Genomic DNA, 15,344 nt, shown 5'->3' with positions numbered 1-15,344 from the left:
CCTATACTTAACTGCTTATAGACCTGATATCTTGTTTAGTGTATGTTTGTGTGTTAGATTCCAATCATATCCTAGAGAATCCCACTTAACTGTTGTTAAGAGGATCTTTAGATATCTGAAAGATACTACTAACCTTGGCTTATTATATAAGAAATCATAAGCTGTCAGTTTCTGGGTGACAATCTAATATCGTGGTCTAGAAAAAGACAATCAACCATTTTGGAATTCTGGTACACATATATCAGATGTCGTATGCGATGTCACGACACTAATATCAGGACTTCACACAATAATAATAATAGTAAGCAGATAACAGATGTCGTATATGATGTCACGACACCAGGATCGGGACATGTCACACTAGAAACAATTATGTAGATAACAAATGTTGTATATGATGTCACAACACCAGATTCAGGACATGTCACACCATAAATAATTATGCAGATAACAAATGTTGTATACGATGTCACGACACCAAGTTCAGGACATGTCACACCAGAAAAAATAACAGTGTAAAAAGCAGGAAGAAAATAACACAGGTCAATTGTTAACCCAATTCGGTGCAACGTCACATACATCTGGGGGCATCCAAGCCAGGAAGGAAATCCACTATAACAGTATTAGTTTGAAGTTCTAAACACCTATGGTTTTACAAACTTCTCACCTAATCACTACCCGTGGAATTTCTATTTAAGACTCTCATAGAGATGAGACCATTCTCACTTCCCTTCAATCACACAACAATGATAACAACTGAAAAACAATCAAAGAACAAAAGACACACTTCCAATGAAACAGAATGCACTCTTGTTTAAAAGCTCATGAGTGATTCACAGTTATAACTCAATAAACTCAGTCCAATTCAAGTATCAAAGAGATACTAGAATGGCTCACAAATAACAATGACAACTAAACCCTAACAATAACAATTTCCAGTGCAACTCTCTCTTATGTGCATTGGGTTTAGTAGCGTCCTCTTTAAATACTTTGATAAGCATGCGCTTAGGCATAAAAAATCAGCAGATCCAAAACAAAACAAATTAAATCAAATTTGATCAAATCAAATTTGATGTCTCCTTAAATATTTTGACATATGTCTGCATAATCAAATCAAATGTTTCCTTAAATGTTTCGACATCCATTATGCACAATCTTCTGCATAATCAAATCAAATCAGATCTAATGTTTCCTTAAAATGTCTCAACATCCTTTTTTATGAAACAAGTGCACAACTAGAAAAGAAACAAGAGTTCCTAAAATAAACATTCTTGGACAGTCAAATATGATAGCTAAATATTTAGAGAATCTTCAGATATCTCATAATAAAATAAGTCTTCCAAGAAGTAAAACAAAACATGCAAAGATGTCTGATCAACATGTCACGACATTTTGCTCAACATCTTGTTGTGATACAAGTTTTAACAAAATTGTTACCAATCATAAAAACATAGAACTAACACATTTCACTATCAATAGTAGAATTTGATTACTTTGTAGTAGATGTGATACAAGTTTTAACAATATTGCTACCAATCATACAAACATTCTTGAGGTGGCAGTCACCTACTTTCACTTACAAGCTTGTTTCTGTTTTTTCTTTTTTTCTTTTTAATCCCTATTTTTGCTAGATCAATTCTTTTGAATTTATGGTCCATCGGGATGCCCTAACTTTTTCCTAAGTCAACTCCTTTTTAGTTTTTGACTTAGCGGACTTTTTTTTGAAACATGATGCCCTAACTTTTTGCTAAGTCAAATTTCAGGTTTTTTTACTTAGCGGGCTTTTTTTTAAACAACTTTTGTGATTTTGCTTTTGATTTCGAAAGTTGTGACTGCCATGTTAGATTTCGTGAGCTTTATTATTTCATTGCTTCCTCAATGTTGGATGATGTGTGCAAGGAATAAGATGTGTTTGAACCTCTTATCCATGTCATAATTCTCTTGAGATTAGAATGCACAATTGACTTAATTGAAGAATTACCCTGTCCCTAGTTAAGATTAAGGGTTTTTTATTAATATAAAAAGAAACACCGACTTCTAGCTCGAGGGGGTTGACTACGGATTATCTCCTTATTTCTCTAGTGTTTAGGGAAATGAAACAATGCCTTACATCCTCAGCCCAATCTTACTATTAAAGCATATATCAACAAATTCGATTGTTTGTTACATCATTCTTCTCATAAGTTTGTTAATAGGTGAGAAGTGAAAATAAAAGTTTTGATTGATTTTTACTTTTATTTTCATGATGGCATAAGAAAGAGAGTGTAAAAGAATGAAGTGATTTCAAAAACATGCATGCTCATTTTATTAAAATTATTTCCCAAATAGTACAACTTTAAAACAAAAAACACTTAGCAAAAAAAATTACAACTGGAACTGATAAAGTCTATTGATCCCAGGGATGGGCTTCATTATTGATCCACTGTCTTTAGGGGATTATTTTTTATGTTCTTACACTTATAAAGATAAGGGGTAAATGTTCACCAATAGGACTCCTTTTTCAAGAGTCAATGACTTGTCATCGATCAGGTCATGGACTTTGTATTCACATCGAGCATTCTCTTCATAACTGGGAGGATATGGACGAGGAGAAGGACCAAAGGATTGTAGCTTTACTATGACACTTCTGAGTAAGTCATGAGACATTGGTGTAGGATCAAGTTTCCTTCCAACCTTCATTTATTGTGATTGATGAGGTGCATGAGGCTGCTGTTGAAGAAGATACTGTTGCAGACCTTGTATTTAAAACATTGGGTAGGCTGGTGGATTGCATGGAGAAGGGTTGCCTTATCTCTTAAATGGTACTTTCCCCACTTGAGTCTCTCTATAGTTTCTTAAGACGTCCTTCGAGTTTGTCCATGAATATCAGAAAGTCTGCTAGCTGGATGATAGTTGGATAAGGGCAAAAGCAGAAAGAATATGCAAATGTATGTGTATGTATGAAAATGCATGAGTATGCAGAAATATTTTTTTATTTTTTATTTTTTATTTTTGAAGGTATGCTAATTTTTTTAGATGCAATGCAAGTGTCATACTAGGATAGTGACAGATAGGAGAACCCACACGGGTTTAGGGACTGTGATGGATATAGAACCCACATATGGGTTTAAGGATGATGTCAAATATAACGACACCTTGTTTAAGAAGGCTCCTTATAGATAGGAAAAATAATCAAGATGGGAAACCCAAACTGATTAAGGATAGGTAAGATAATGCAAGCATGACCTAGCTAAGGTGGTCTTCTTATGACAGGCCAGTTCTAAGTTTCACTTGTAGAATATAAAGTTTTTGTAGGATGATAGCCCTAGAGTCATGGATTATACTCTTGTTTTACCATGAGAAGGAGAAAACATTCCTATGGTAATCCTTTGGGATAAGTCTCATCTAGGCGGGACCTTAGTAACGACTCTCGCGGGTTGATAACATAAGATCACCCTGACATGAAGGGGATTTTAGAAGAGGTCCCTAGGGTCATGGACCAAATTCAAGGTTTCATTATGAAGAAGTGCTAGCCTTCTCATGACAAACTCTTTGAATTAATCTACTCTAGGAGGAATAATCATCAAAGACCCCACAAGATGAGAATCTCAGTGGCCAAGATAGGACGACCATTTACTTAAACTTATTACTTTTTCCTCAAGTCTGGATTTTGGCTTCACACATGTAAAAATCCCATCCACATGATATTGAATAATAGTATAATATTGAAATATACAATGAAATATATAAAAATAAAAAGAATAAATAAATAGAAAATAAACAAGCAAATAAGGAACACACAACCCAAAAACCAAAGGTTAAGACGAACTCTCTTTAGGGAAAGTATAAGAACTCCCCAACAGAGTCGCTAGCTGTCACAACTAGAAAAATGATAGAGTCGCCACCATCCTTTATTCGTTCCTAAGGAATAGGGAAATAATGATAAAATCTATAAACTAAGGGTGATATGCTAGGTTCAGGAGTCGATTAAATAAGGGGAAGGTGTTAGGCACCCCTTACCTTCATTGTACTCAATGAGATTCTCCTTTAATTCTAGGCTTAGTATGTTTATAAGGAATGTATGCTTTAATATTTATTAATTATTTAATTATTTATTTATTTAAAAAAATGTTTTATTATTTAAATAAGGGAAGTGCTAAAAATTGTTGTTTTGATTATTATACTCGCTAGAGTCTTATAACTCTAGGCCTACGTACCCTCAAATTTATTGAAGGACCAGAGCCCCGTAGTTCGTCTTAAAAAATGTTGATTGATTGATTGTTTTTATCCCTTGAAAATTCTCACGCATCGGGGGTGGAGAAGTAATTGATTTTGAAAAATACCTCAATGTACTATGGCAGAGGACTTATAGTTTGAGGTGAGTTTAAATTGATTTTATCCCAATTGATTATTTGTAAAAATATAATTACTAATTTATTTAAGAAAATAAATTAAAAGGTAATTATATAAACCCAGGTATTATATCCCTTATCCCAAATTATTTATCCCTAAAACCTTAAAAATTTATCCTTATTTACTGTCCAAAAAGTTATTCCAAAGTTATCCTGTAGCCATCCTATAAATTTTTATCCCTTAAAATCCTAGGGTTTTATCCCAAAACTTTATCTCATATTATGCCTAAAATTATCTTATAGTTATTCCATAGATTAGCCATAATTTTTCAAATTAGTTAATATCCCATAATTAACCCTACTTTTTATATTATTTATATTAAACCATTTTAAAACTAATCCCTAATTTCAATATCCTTAATTATAGAATTAATCATAATTCCAACCCTTATTACATATTTTTTTTTGTATTTTCATTCCATGTTAATTATAATTGTTATTTGAGAATAAGATATTTATTTTATCTTATTATTAGTTAGAAACTAAACAGCTCCCTTTCTTTTTCTTAATATAAATTATAAATAATTAAAATTTTATTTTTTTATTTTTATTTAATTTAGTACAATCTGACGTATGTATTGTGTTGAGAAATTTTGTGGTTTTGAAACATGATATTGTTAGTTAAAAAAAAGATTTATGATATAGATTTTATGATATTTGTTAAGAATGTTTATGATATTTGTTTAAAGGTTTGAAATTGTGTTTTAAATCATTTGAAATATGGTTTGAGTTTAATTTGAAATAAATTATGAGGTTTTGGTTTGAGTTTAATTTTTTAGATTTGAATATATTATGATTTTGTTAAAACAACTTTGATTCATGTTAAAAAATTATTTTAATTCATGGTATTTGTTAAAGAAAGGTTATTTGTGATATTAGCTAAAGAAAGTTAATTTGATTTTTTGTTTCATGATATTAGTTAAAAAAGTTTTTTTGTTTTAAAAAAATGAGTTAAAAGAAAATTTGATTTTTAAATGATTTGCTTCATGACATTAAAAAGTTGTTAAAAAAATTGAAAGGAAAAATAAAATTAATTTTTACAATGTGCTTAATGATGTTAAAAAGTTGTTATATGATTTTGGTTTGGATTTGTTTAGAACGTGATTATGTGTTTTTAAATAAGTTATTATCACAAGCATTACATGAATACACTAAGACAACAAGCCAAAAAACAACCAAAATTTTATTGTAACGATATAAACATGAATGAAGAACCAACCTATAGGGAGGAAGATTTCTCTGGTTTTGCGCAAAGGTATAGTTCCTCTTTATTTCTCTTTATTTCTCTTTTCCCCTCAAATTCATTCTAACTCCTGTTCTCATTTCTTTGATTGCATGGATTGCTCGCTGGAAATTGGGCTGTGGGGAAGGTTGAGGCTTAGATCAGGGTTTTAATGTTGTTGTTCTTCGTTGTGAAGAATAACAACTTTAGGATATATGATTTTTGTAAACCGTGAATGATTGAAAAGTGTGAAAATAGGTTCTATTTATAGGTAAAATTAAGTTAAAAAATTAAATGAGATTGTCTGTTTTCAGAGTATTTTAATTTAACCTGATTTTTCCAATTTTTTAAAGTCCAAGTCAATGAATCTGGATGAATTCATGGATGGGTGATTTTAGATAAAAAAAAATATTTTAAATAAATGAAAATAAGCTAATTATCTAATAATAATAAAATATTTTAATTTTATTTATTATTGAGATTTTATTCATAAAATCATGATTTTAATGAAAAAATAATATTTTAAAATATGCTTTAAATAAAAATACAAAAATTAATAATTCAATGATAAAAAATGTTATTTTTGTGATTTTTATGATTTAAAAATAAAATAGAAAAGTTAGAAGTAAAGAAAAAACAAATAAAAGAAAAAAGACACTAAAAGTGAGAAATGTGGAATTCAAATTCATGACCTTCTCTTTTGAAACTCATTGTACTCCTTTTAAAACCAACTAGATCATTCTATTTATTCAAAATAAAACAACATTAGCGGATATATAATAATAATATTAATAATAATACTAATAACCCCATTATGATCCTAATTTGATAATCTATCAATAAATGATAATTTAATTAATAAAAAAATTAATTTAAACCTAATTAATCCTAATATTAATTTATTTCTAAATAACAATAATATAATTTAGTATTAATATGTAAAAAAAATAAAAAAATATTAATATTAATCTATTCTCATTTAACTAATAACGTTATTATGATATATTTTATCCCTGCTATTAAAACAAATAATCTTCATAATTATTATTTTTTAATAATGTGTAAAATAAGACAAAATGTCCTAGTTACCAATGGTAATATCCATCTAGCATAAATCCCCAAATTATTACGTTCCAATCAACATTAGTGAATTAAAACAATCCCTGAGAGGGACGAAAAAGTCAAAATGGTCCCTCTTTGACTTTTTAGGTCATTGGGATTGACCAAATGCCTTATAAAGGGTCATGAGCATGTCGATGACTTAGATTCTAAGTGAATAACAAGAAAGAAATAGTGATCAAAATTTGGGGTACGACATAATCAATCTATAATAATAATAAAGTGAAAAAGAAAAAGGATTAAATATATCAGGAGTTCTCATAAATATGCCAACATTCACTTTTAGTCTCTCTAAAGTTCTCCTTCAAACCGTGGTCCTCGCAAACTTTTCCGTCCATAAAATTGGTCCCTCCCGCTAGTTTTTACTAACTTTACATGGCAATGCCATGTGAATTTTTTTGATGACGTGACATACATATGGAAATGCCAACGTGACAAAAATACTGACATGGATGCCACATGTCAATTGTTTCTATTTTACATTTTTTATACTAACACCATGCTGTCATTGCCATGTGTATGCCACATCATCAAAAAATCCATGTGGTACATCAACTTCTGTTAAAACCGTTTGCAGAAGGGACCAAAAGTGTAGATGTAAAATATTATGAAGAATATTCTTTGAAGGAAAATTTTAAAGTGATTAAAATTGAATATTAATATATTTTTAGGGACTAAAAACATATTTAACCTAAAAAAAATTGTTATCCATAAATCCTTGCCCAATTAAAAGATAATATTATTAAATGGTGAAGTTTTAGTCAATAAAAAAAAGAATATAGTATTCAAGTGTGTAATTTTAGCATTATTTTATTAAATTTAAAATTGATGAAGGTAACTCTTGATAAGACATTTCAATTAATAGTTATATAAAAGATATAAATAGTTTTTTGATATCCGTAAGTTAGCGAATTTTTGAAACTGATCCCTATATCTTTTTTTTCTCTGAGTCCCTATATCTCACTTTTGTATTGGTGTTAGTTCATGGGGTTAGAATTATGTTAAAAAAATACTGATTTGGCTAACGGCACACACATGGAAATGATTTATATTTTTACGTGGTAAATACGTGGCTTATACAATTATTATTTAATTCCACATAGATTAATTATTATTTAATTATTTTGGTGTTAAATGATAACAACCAAAATTTTCAAAAAATGGTTCAATGAGGATTCAAACCATTGACCATTCATAGCAAAGATGCATCTCCACTAAGTCACTAGTGTTTCTTACTTCATATTTGTAACGCATATGTATATATTATATAATGGGAAGGAGGACTAAATCCAAAAATGATGTGATTTTGTAATTTGAACTTCTTCCTCTCCTCTAATATGTATTCTTCTTACTTTGCACCTTCATCCATGGTTACGTACTTAGTTGGTAACGTTACTCTGTTCCAAATCCTTAATACATAACTTTATTCTATTTCATTTTATTTAGTTGTTGTTTTTAATGATGGAAGATGAGTTTGCAAGCTTCATCACCTAATAAAATAGGTGGTGGATTTTTATTGTACAATGGTAGTCTTTGGTTTGAATGATGGTTATGGATGGGTTTTGGGTTTGAAAAAATTTAGGGTTTGTATGATGGGTAGGGATGAAGATATGGACACAAACTCAGAATTTTGGATTAAATATTCTTTTTACTCCTATAAATTGACGTGTTTTTGGTTTTAGTCCCTGTAACCTATTTTTTTTTAAATATCTTAGTCCCTAATTCTGGGTTTGAATTCATATATCCATGTCCAACCTTCATACAAACCCATAATTTTTTTCAGATCGATGAGAACATATGTGTTTGATTATTACGTATTCATGTATGTTTATTTAGTGTTCCACCATTTCAAACCATAATAATTTTTGGTAGTTTAATTATGCAACTTTATTATTTACTTTTTCTCTCACAATCTTCACCATCATCTTCCATTAAAGTTTCATCTTCAATGTATCAATGTGAAATTTATGTATGCATGGTGGTGAAGCATTTTCTAAAATAAATACACTCACTACGCCAAAAATGACTTTTAACAGCGCATCTTAGACAGCGCTTTTAAAAGAAAGCGCTGTCTAAGGTTAAAATTAAAATAAAACACGGAAAATGTTCCAAAAAAATAATGAAAGCGCTGTCTAAGGGGGGGTCTTAGACAGCGCTTTCTAAAAGCGCTGTCTAAGACCCCCCCTTAGACAGCGCTTTTAGAAAGCGCTTTTAAATATAGACCTTAGTCAGCGCTTTTGATAAAGCGCTGTCTAAAGTCTTTAAATTAAAAAAAAAATTAAAACCAAAAGCGCTGTCTAAGGGGGGGTTTAGAAAGCGCTTTTGGAAAGCGCTGTCTAAGCGCTTTTGGAAAGCGCTTTTAGAAAGCGCTTTTGGAAGTCTTCAATTCCACGAACACATAATCACAGAGCTTCTCGAAGACACCAATGGCGGTCTCGTCATTCTCTCTTCAGGTCTCTCTCTATCGAAACTCATTTCATCTCTTCTCCTTCTTCACTCCACTTCTCAGGGAACACTTCTCATTCTATCTCCTTCCTCCGCCACTCTCAAATCCAAAATCAATTTCCATCTCAAAACCCTAAACCCCCAATTCTACCAAGTCCCCGTCGAAATCACCGCCGACCTCCCCGTTAACCACCGCCACTCCCTCTACTCTTCCGGCTCCGTCTGTTTCATTACCCCTAGAATCCTCATCGTTGATCTTCTCACTAATAAACTACCTGCCTCAATTATCTCCGGACTCATCATCCTCAACGCTCATTCCGTTTCGGAGACTTCCACTGAAGCTTTTATTGTTAGGATTTTTCGTTCTCTCAATCGAAGTGCGTTTGTTCGTGTTTTCTCCGATAGGCCACAAGCGATGGTTTTGGGTTTTGCGAAGGCGGAGAGAACTATGAAGTGTTTGCATATTCGTAAGCTGCATCTTTGGCCGAGATTTCAGGTTTATGTTTCGCAGGAGCTTGAGCAGGACCCGCCGGATGTTGTCGATATTAGGGTTCCGATGAGTAAGTACATGATGGGGATTCAGAAGGCTATTGTTGAAGTTATGGGTGCGTGCTTGAAGGAGATGAGGAAGACGAATAAGGTTGATGTGGAGGATTTGACTATGTAACTTGAAAAGAACACCCTGGGCCATTATACAAAGTGCCCTAAAAGTTACCGATATGGATATGTGTTATGCGCACTATACTAGAGGCCACTTCAAATTTCATTTTCCCCAAATCAAAGCCAAAATCCCCCACCTCCTTCTCGTGTCTTCCGTGACGCTCTTCTCCACAAGCATAGGTACATATTTCTTCTCATTCTTTCTCGATCCTTCAATGTTATTTTCTCTCCGTTTCTTCTCCTCAGTTCCTTTTATTTATTTCCGTTTCGTTTCTATACCTTTACTATACTTTTTAATTTGCATCGTGATATACCATCGTTGCTGCTAAATATGAATACTTTAAGTTCTCAAGTAGCCTGAGTGGCCGCCACTAGTGGTGGTACAGTGACTATACTGTTGTGAACTTGCAAAACCTCTACTAACCAAGTTTAATCCTTGATTGATTTTGTAAATCATATTATTTGCTGACATTTACTTTGTTTGACATCTATTTGCATTTAGTCATGCTAATGTTTGGATTTGATATTGAACCCTTTTGCAGTTGTGATCAAAATTTGACAACCAACTAAGCCAGTAACTATCTCTGCAAGATGTCGGCTGGACCTGGACTGGAATCCCTCGTAGATCGTAAGTAATATGTAACATATTCCCTTCTCAATGTATTGAGTACACAACTTTTACAAAAACATACTTTTCTAGACTTGCTAGACATTGCTCTTAGGTAATCCATTAGCATTTGCCTGACATTTAAAGGTAATGAAACCAATAAAACCAGTATTTCATCAAATCTTACTTCATTATAATGTGTTTAAGTGATGGTTATCAATGATTACTTTCACTAAAGCTTTTATTATTTTGGCAGAGACAATATCAGTCATTACAAATGACGGACGCAATATAGTGGTAAGCCTTGTGTACTCTGCATGAAAAAATTAACTCTTGATTGCATGTAATTTTTAAATGCCAGACATTGTTTTAGTTTCTAATTATGATGTTTTTTCTATTAAGGGTGTCCTAAAAGGCTTTGACCAGGCAACAAATATAATTCTTGACGAGTCACATGAACGAGTTTATTCTACCAAGGTATGAACGAAATGAATGATACTCTGCATTTGTTTAAAATTTGATTATGCATGACTTTGGTGACATAATGTTTGCACATTTAATCAGATTCTTTCCTGCGAGTTATATTTGGCGTTGCTCGTTTTACCTGTCTTCTTTTCGTTGTCTCATTCTTGTTTCTAATGACAGGAAGGTGTCCAGCAGCTTGTTCTAGGTTTATACATCATTAGGGGTGACAACATGTATGCCGGTTTCTCCAATATATTTTCAACTTTATCTGTTTTAGACTCTGGATATCCGCGTTTTAGAACCCTAACCCTTTTGTTTTGGATTTTGCAGAAGTGTTGTTGGTGAACTGGATGAGGATCTAGATTCCAATTTAGATTTGTCCAAGCTTAGAGCTCATCCCTTAAAACCTGTCATCCACTGAAGCAAACTTATCTTAGTTGTTAGGGCTTAGGAGTTGCTTTTGTATGGAACTGAACTCATGAGCTTTGAGAAGCTGGGATTGCAGGGTAGCATGTTATTTAAGTATGTGCTTGGATCCATTTTTGTAAGATGTAATAGTAATTTTAGACTCACAGATTCACTGGTCAAATATAAAATAGAAGTGTATGTCACTGCTTGCATGGGTGGGAAAAAATCGCATCTCTTATTATATGTGAAAGCCATGATTTTATTATCACAGATTTCATCATCGATGATGGTTGGCAACAGATTGAGAGTAAACCAAAAGATGCCGATTCTGTTGTACAAGAAGGAGCACAGTAAGATTTTATCTTGTTTCTTAATTTAGCCTTTTTCATGCACATTGCATAGAAAAAGTCCTAATTTAGAAATGTATAACTGATCCTCGGAGATATGATTCTTGCAGGTTTGCGACACGGTTGACTGGTATTAAAGAAAACACTAAGTTTCAAAAGAATGGTGGGGGGAATGGCTTGGAGCATGTTGTAGATCAAACAAAGCAACTACACAATATGAAGTATGGTCTAGCATCCTGAAATCCTATAAATTCATTTCAAAATGATTCGTATTCTTCGAGTTGTTGAGTTATGTGACAGAAGAATTATCATGACTTAATTGTTATTTTATGTTTCTGAATTTTTGGTTTTCTATGGCAGGTATGTATATGTTTGGCATGCTCTAGCTGGTTATTGGGGTGGAGTGAAGCCAACAGCAATTGGAATGGAGCACTTCAACACTGTTGTAGCATACCCCATACACTCCCCGGGCGTTCTAGGAAATCAACCAGACGCCGTCATGGACAGCTTGACTGTCCATGGGTTAGGTCTGGTTCATCCGAAAAAGGTCTTTGATTTCTACAATGAGCTCCATGCTTACTTAGCTTCGTGCGGAGTAGATGGAGTGAAAGTTGATGTGCAAAACATTATCGAGACCCTTGGTTCAGGACATGGCGGAAGAGTCTCAATCACACGTAGCTATCATCAAGCTCTCGAGGCTTCTATTGCTCGAAATTTTTGCGACAACGGATGCATTTCTTGCATGTGTCACAATACTGATGGCCTCTATAGTGCCAAGCAGACTGCTGTTGTGAGAGCCTCTGATGACTTTTACCCACATGATCCTGCTTCTCATACCATTCATGTTTCATCGGTTACGTATAACTCAATTTTCCTTGGAGAGTTCATGCAACCTGACTGGGACATGTTTCATGTAAGTAGAAGTGAATCTGTATTTTGAGTACCTTTTAATAGCTATATTCTTGTTAACAAAAGTATATTGGTAATTTCAGAGTTTACACCCGGCAGCCGAGTATCATGCTGCAGCTCGTGCGATCAGTGGAGGCCCAATTTATGTCAGGTAGTATATTGACATTCATTGCAGTTCTTGTTCAACATTTGGTTATACATGACTATATGTATTAATATCGTCATGTTGCTTTTGTTGCGTATATAGTGATAAACCAGGAAGGCATAATTTTGATCTTCTAAAGAAATTGGTTCTTCCTGATGGCTCGGTTCTCCGTGCTCAGTTACCCGCCCGACCCACTGTTGACTCTCTCTTTGTTGATCCAGCAAGAGATGGGAAAAGGTTTGTTAAATATTCTATCTGATATTCAGTGTTAAGAGTTTGACCTTGTAACTTCAAGAGACGGAGTTCAGCTCCTATCAGAGACAGTCATTGATAGGAGTTTTTCTTTAGTAGTCACTAGTTGGTATGCTTGAATCTTGTGTATTAAAATTCATTTTCAGCTTGCTCAAGATATGGAATTTGAACAAATGTTGTGGAGTTGTTGGTGTATTTAACTGTCAAGGTGCCGGGTGGTGCAAGATAGAGAAGAAAAACCGTATTCATTGCGAAACCCCTGAGACACTTACTGGCTCTGTCTGTACCTCTGATGTTGATCTTATTGCTCAAGTAGCTGGTGCTGATTGGAATGGAGATGCTGTTGTCTTTTCTTATAGATCAGGTAATTTCATTGAGCTTAAAATCTTTGAATTTCAAGAAGTGAAGTTGCTACTGTGAAATTCAACTTTATTAAAATATTGACTAGCATCCACATTTCAGGCAACATAGCTCTTTTACCAAAGGGTGCTTCAATGCCAGTGACATTAAAAGTTCTAGAATACGAGCTTTTCCATTTCTATCCAATCAAGGTAAGGCTTAAGCAAGTTTGTTATACAAGATATTGGGAAGAATTGTTTGTTTGGTACCGATGAACATGATATGCTGAATGAATTGATGCTTTTTGACAGGAAATCGCGCAAGGTATTTGGTTTGCACCAATAGGGCTATTGGATATGTTCAACACTGGAGGAGCTGTGGAACAGTTTGAAATCCATCAAAAAGGAGTAGCTGCATCAGTTAGCCTAAAAGTGAGAGGAAGTGGAAGATTTGGGGTTTACTGTTCCCAGAGGCCAGTGAAGTGTGTGGTGGGTGATAATGAAAATGAGTTCAAGTATGAGTCAGAGACTGGGTTGACAACTTTCTAAGTGAAATCGACTAATCCGGATACGTTATTGAAGTTTATATTAACATTGGTTATGTATAGGTTTTTGAAGTTTAAAATGAATTGAACTTTATAATTGAACTTTCTAAGTGAATCTAACATTTGCCTAAATTCATCTTTTATACCGTGACGGAGTACGTTCTTCGGATCCTCAATGTTTGTTCATAAATTTGTGTAATTAATGTGTACATTTGTAGTATTTGTAGTATATGTAATGACTTGTAAATGTGTACATAAATTTGTATATATTTTGATACATTTAAGGCAAAATTGGTTTGAATTGGTATATATATATATTTGTTAGCCAAAAATTGGTAGAAAAAAGGCCAAAATGGCATATATAAAATGTGATAATTGTCTGTCAAAATCTGGTTGAAAACAGGTAGAAATTCTGGTTTATAAACCTGGAAAAAATGTGGTTTAAAACAAAAGCTTCAAAAATTTTCGTATACCTTAGACAGCGCTTTTGTAAAAAGCGCTGTCTAAGGGGGGGATTAGAAAGCGCTTTAGGCAAAAGCGCTGTCTAAGGGGGGGGTTTAGACAGCGCTTTTTGAAAAGCGCTGTCTAAGGGGGGGGGCTTAGACAGCGCTTTTTGAAAAGCGCTGTCTAAGGTATACCTAAAAAAATTAAAATAGGAGGGTCTTAGAAAGCGCTTTTGGCCAAAGCGCTGTCTAAGGGGGTGGGGCTTAGACAGCGCTTTTCAAAAGCGCTGTCTAAGGTATACCTAAATAATTTAAAATAAGAGGGTCTTATAAAGCGCTTTTGGCCAAAGCGCTGTCTAAGGGGGGGGCTTAGACAGCGCTTTTAAGATTTAAAAAAGCGCTGTCTAAACCTTTAGCAGCGGAGGTTTAGACAGCGCTTTAAAGCGCTGTCTAAGGCTAAAAAAAGCGCTGTCTAAGGTCTTGTTTGTTGTAGTGACTCATGCATCTATATACACTTATATAAGTGCATTCATGCATTTTATATATGTGATTATCATTATCATATTCTTGTTTCATGAACATCAATTAATGTAAACAAGAGCCGCAAGTGTATGATCTCTCTCAAGAATAAGAACTAAATATCAATTTTTATATATTACAATTTCGGTGCAAGATTTAAGTAAAGTGAGCTCATGACCAAGTGACAAAGGTGTAGGTATTTCATCCAAAAGGATGTGAGTTCAAATCCCATAAATTATTAAATTTTATTTTGTTAAATTTGTATTACCACCTGAAAAAATATAAATGATTTCCAGGACAAAAACTATTTAAATCTATATAGAAACAACGATGTAAATTGAAGTTTTATTTATTTTTAATAATGTCGACTCTAGCAATTAGTCTATTTAAAAAAAAAATTGATAGAGGTAAGAAATAGGAAACATCTTGGAGGAAGAATGCAATAAGGTGCACGTGGTACGGTTGCAAGTTGCAAAAACCAAGATTGTACGATTGAAATGAGTCAAGCCCCATACACGTGTGGTAGTAT

The 15,344-nt window shown here is 33.3% G+C and overlaps 2 protein-coding genes across 2 annotated transcripts; both read left to right on the top strand.

Annotated features, from left to right (window-relative positions):
- Positions 1-9,953: 9,953 nt before the first annotated feature.
- Positions 9,954-11,456, top strand: LOC127127915 (sm-like protein LSM8). The gene is made up of 6 exons (XM_051057189.1): positions 9,954-10,017; positions 10,380-10,465; positions 10,701-10,741; positions 10,847-10,921; positions 11,090-11,142; positions 11,240-11,456. Exons 2-6 carry the CDS (start codon positions 10,429-10,431, stop codon positions 11,328-11,330), a joined length of 297 nt encoding a protein of 98 aa, XP_050913146.1. The 5' UTR covers positions 9,954-10,017; positions 10,380-10,428; the 3' UTR covers positions 11,331-11,456.
- On the top strand, positions 11,388-13,857 carry LOC127131420 (probable galactinol--sucrose galactosyltransferase 2). The gene is made up of 9 exons (XM_051060344.1): positions 11,388-11,422; positions 11,509-11,667; positions 11,775-11,885; positions 12,025-12,577; positions 12,657-12,724; positions 12,821-12,955; positions 13,117-13,334; positions 13,433-13,521; positions 13,621-13,857. The coding sequence occupies exons 1-9, from the start codon at positions 11,388-11,390 to the stop codon at positions 13,855-13,857; spliced, it is 1,605 nt and encodes a 534-aa protein (XP_050916301.1).
- The last annotated feature ends 1,487 nt before the right edge of the window (positions 13,858-15,344 follow it).

The sequence above is a fragment of the Lathyrus oleraceus genome, chromosome 3 (assembly GCF_024323335.1).
Source record: "Lathyrus oleraceus cultivar Zhongwan6 chromosome 3, CAAS_Psat_ZW6_1.0, whole genome shotgun sequence".
Lineage (NCBI taxonomy): Eukaryota > Viridiplantae > Streptophyta > Magnoliopsida > Fabales > Fabaceae > Lathyrus > Lathyrus oleraceus.
The sequence above is the reverse complement of the archived record's forward strand: the minus strand, read 5'-3'. Positions and strand labels throughout refer to the sequence as shown.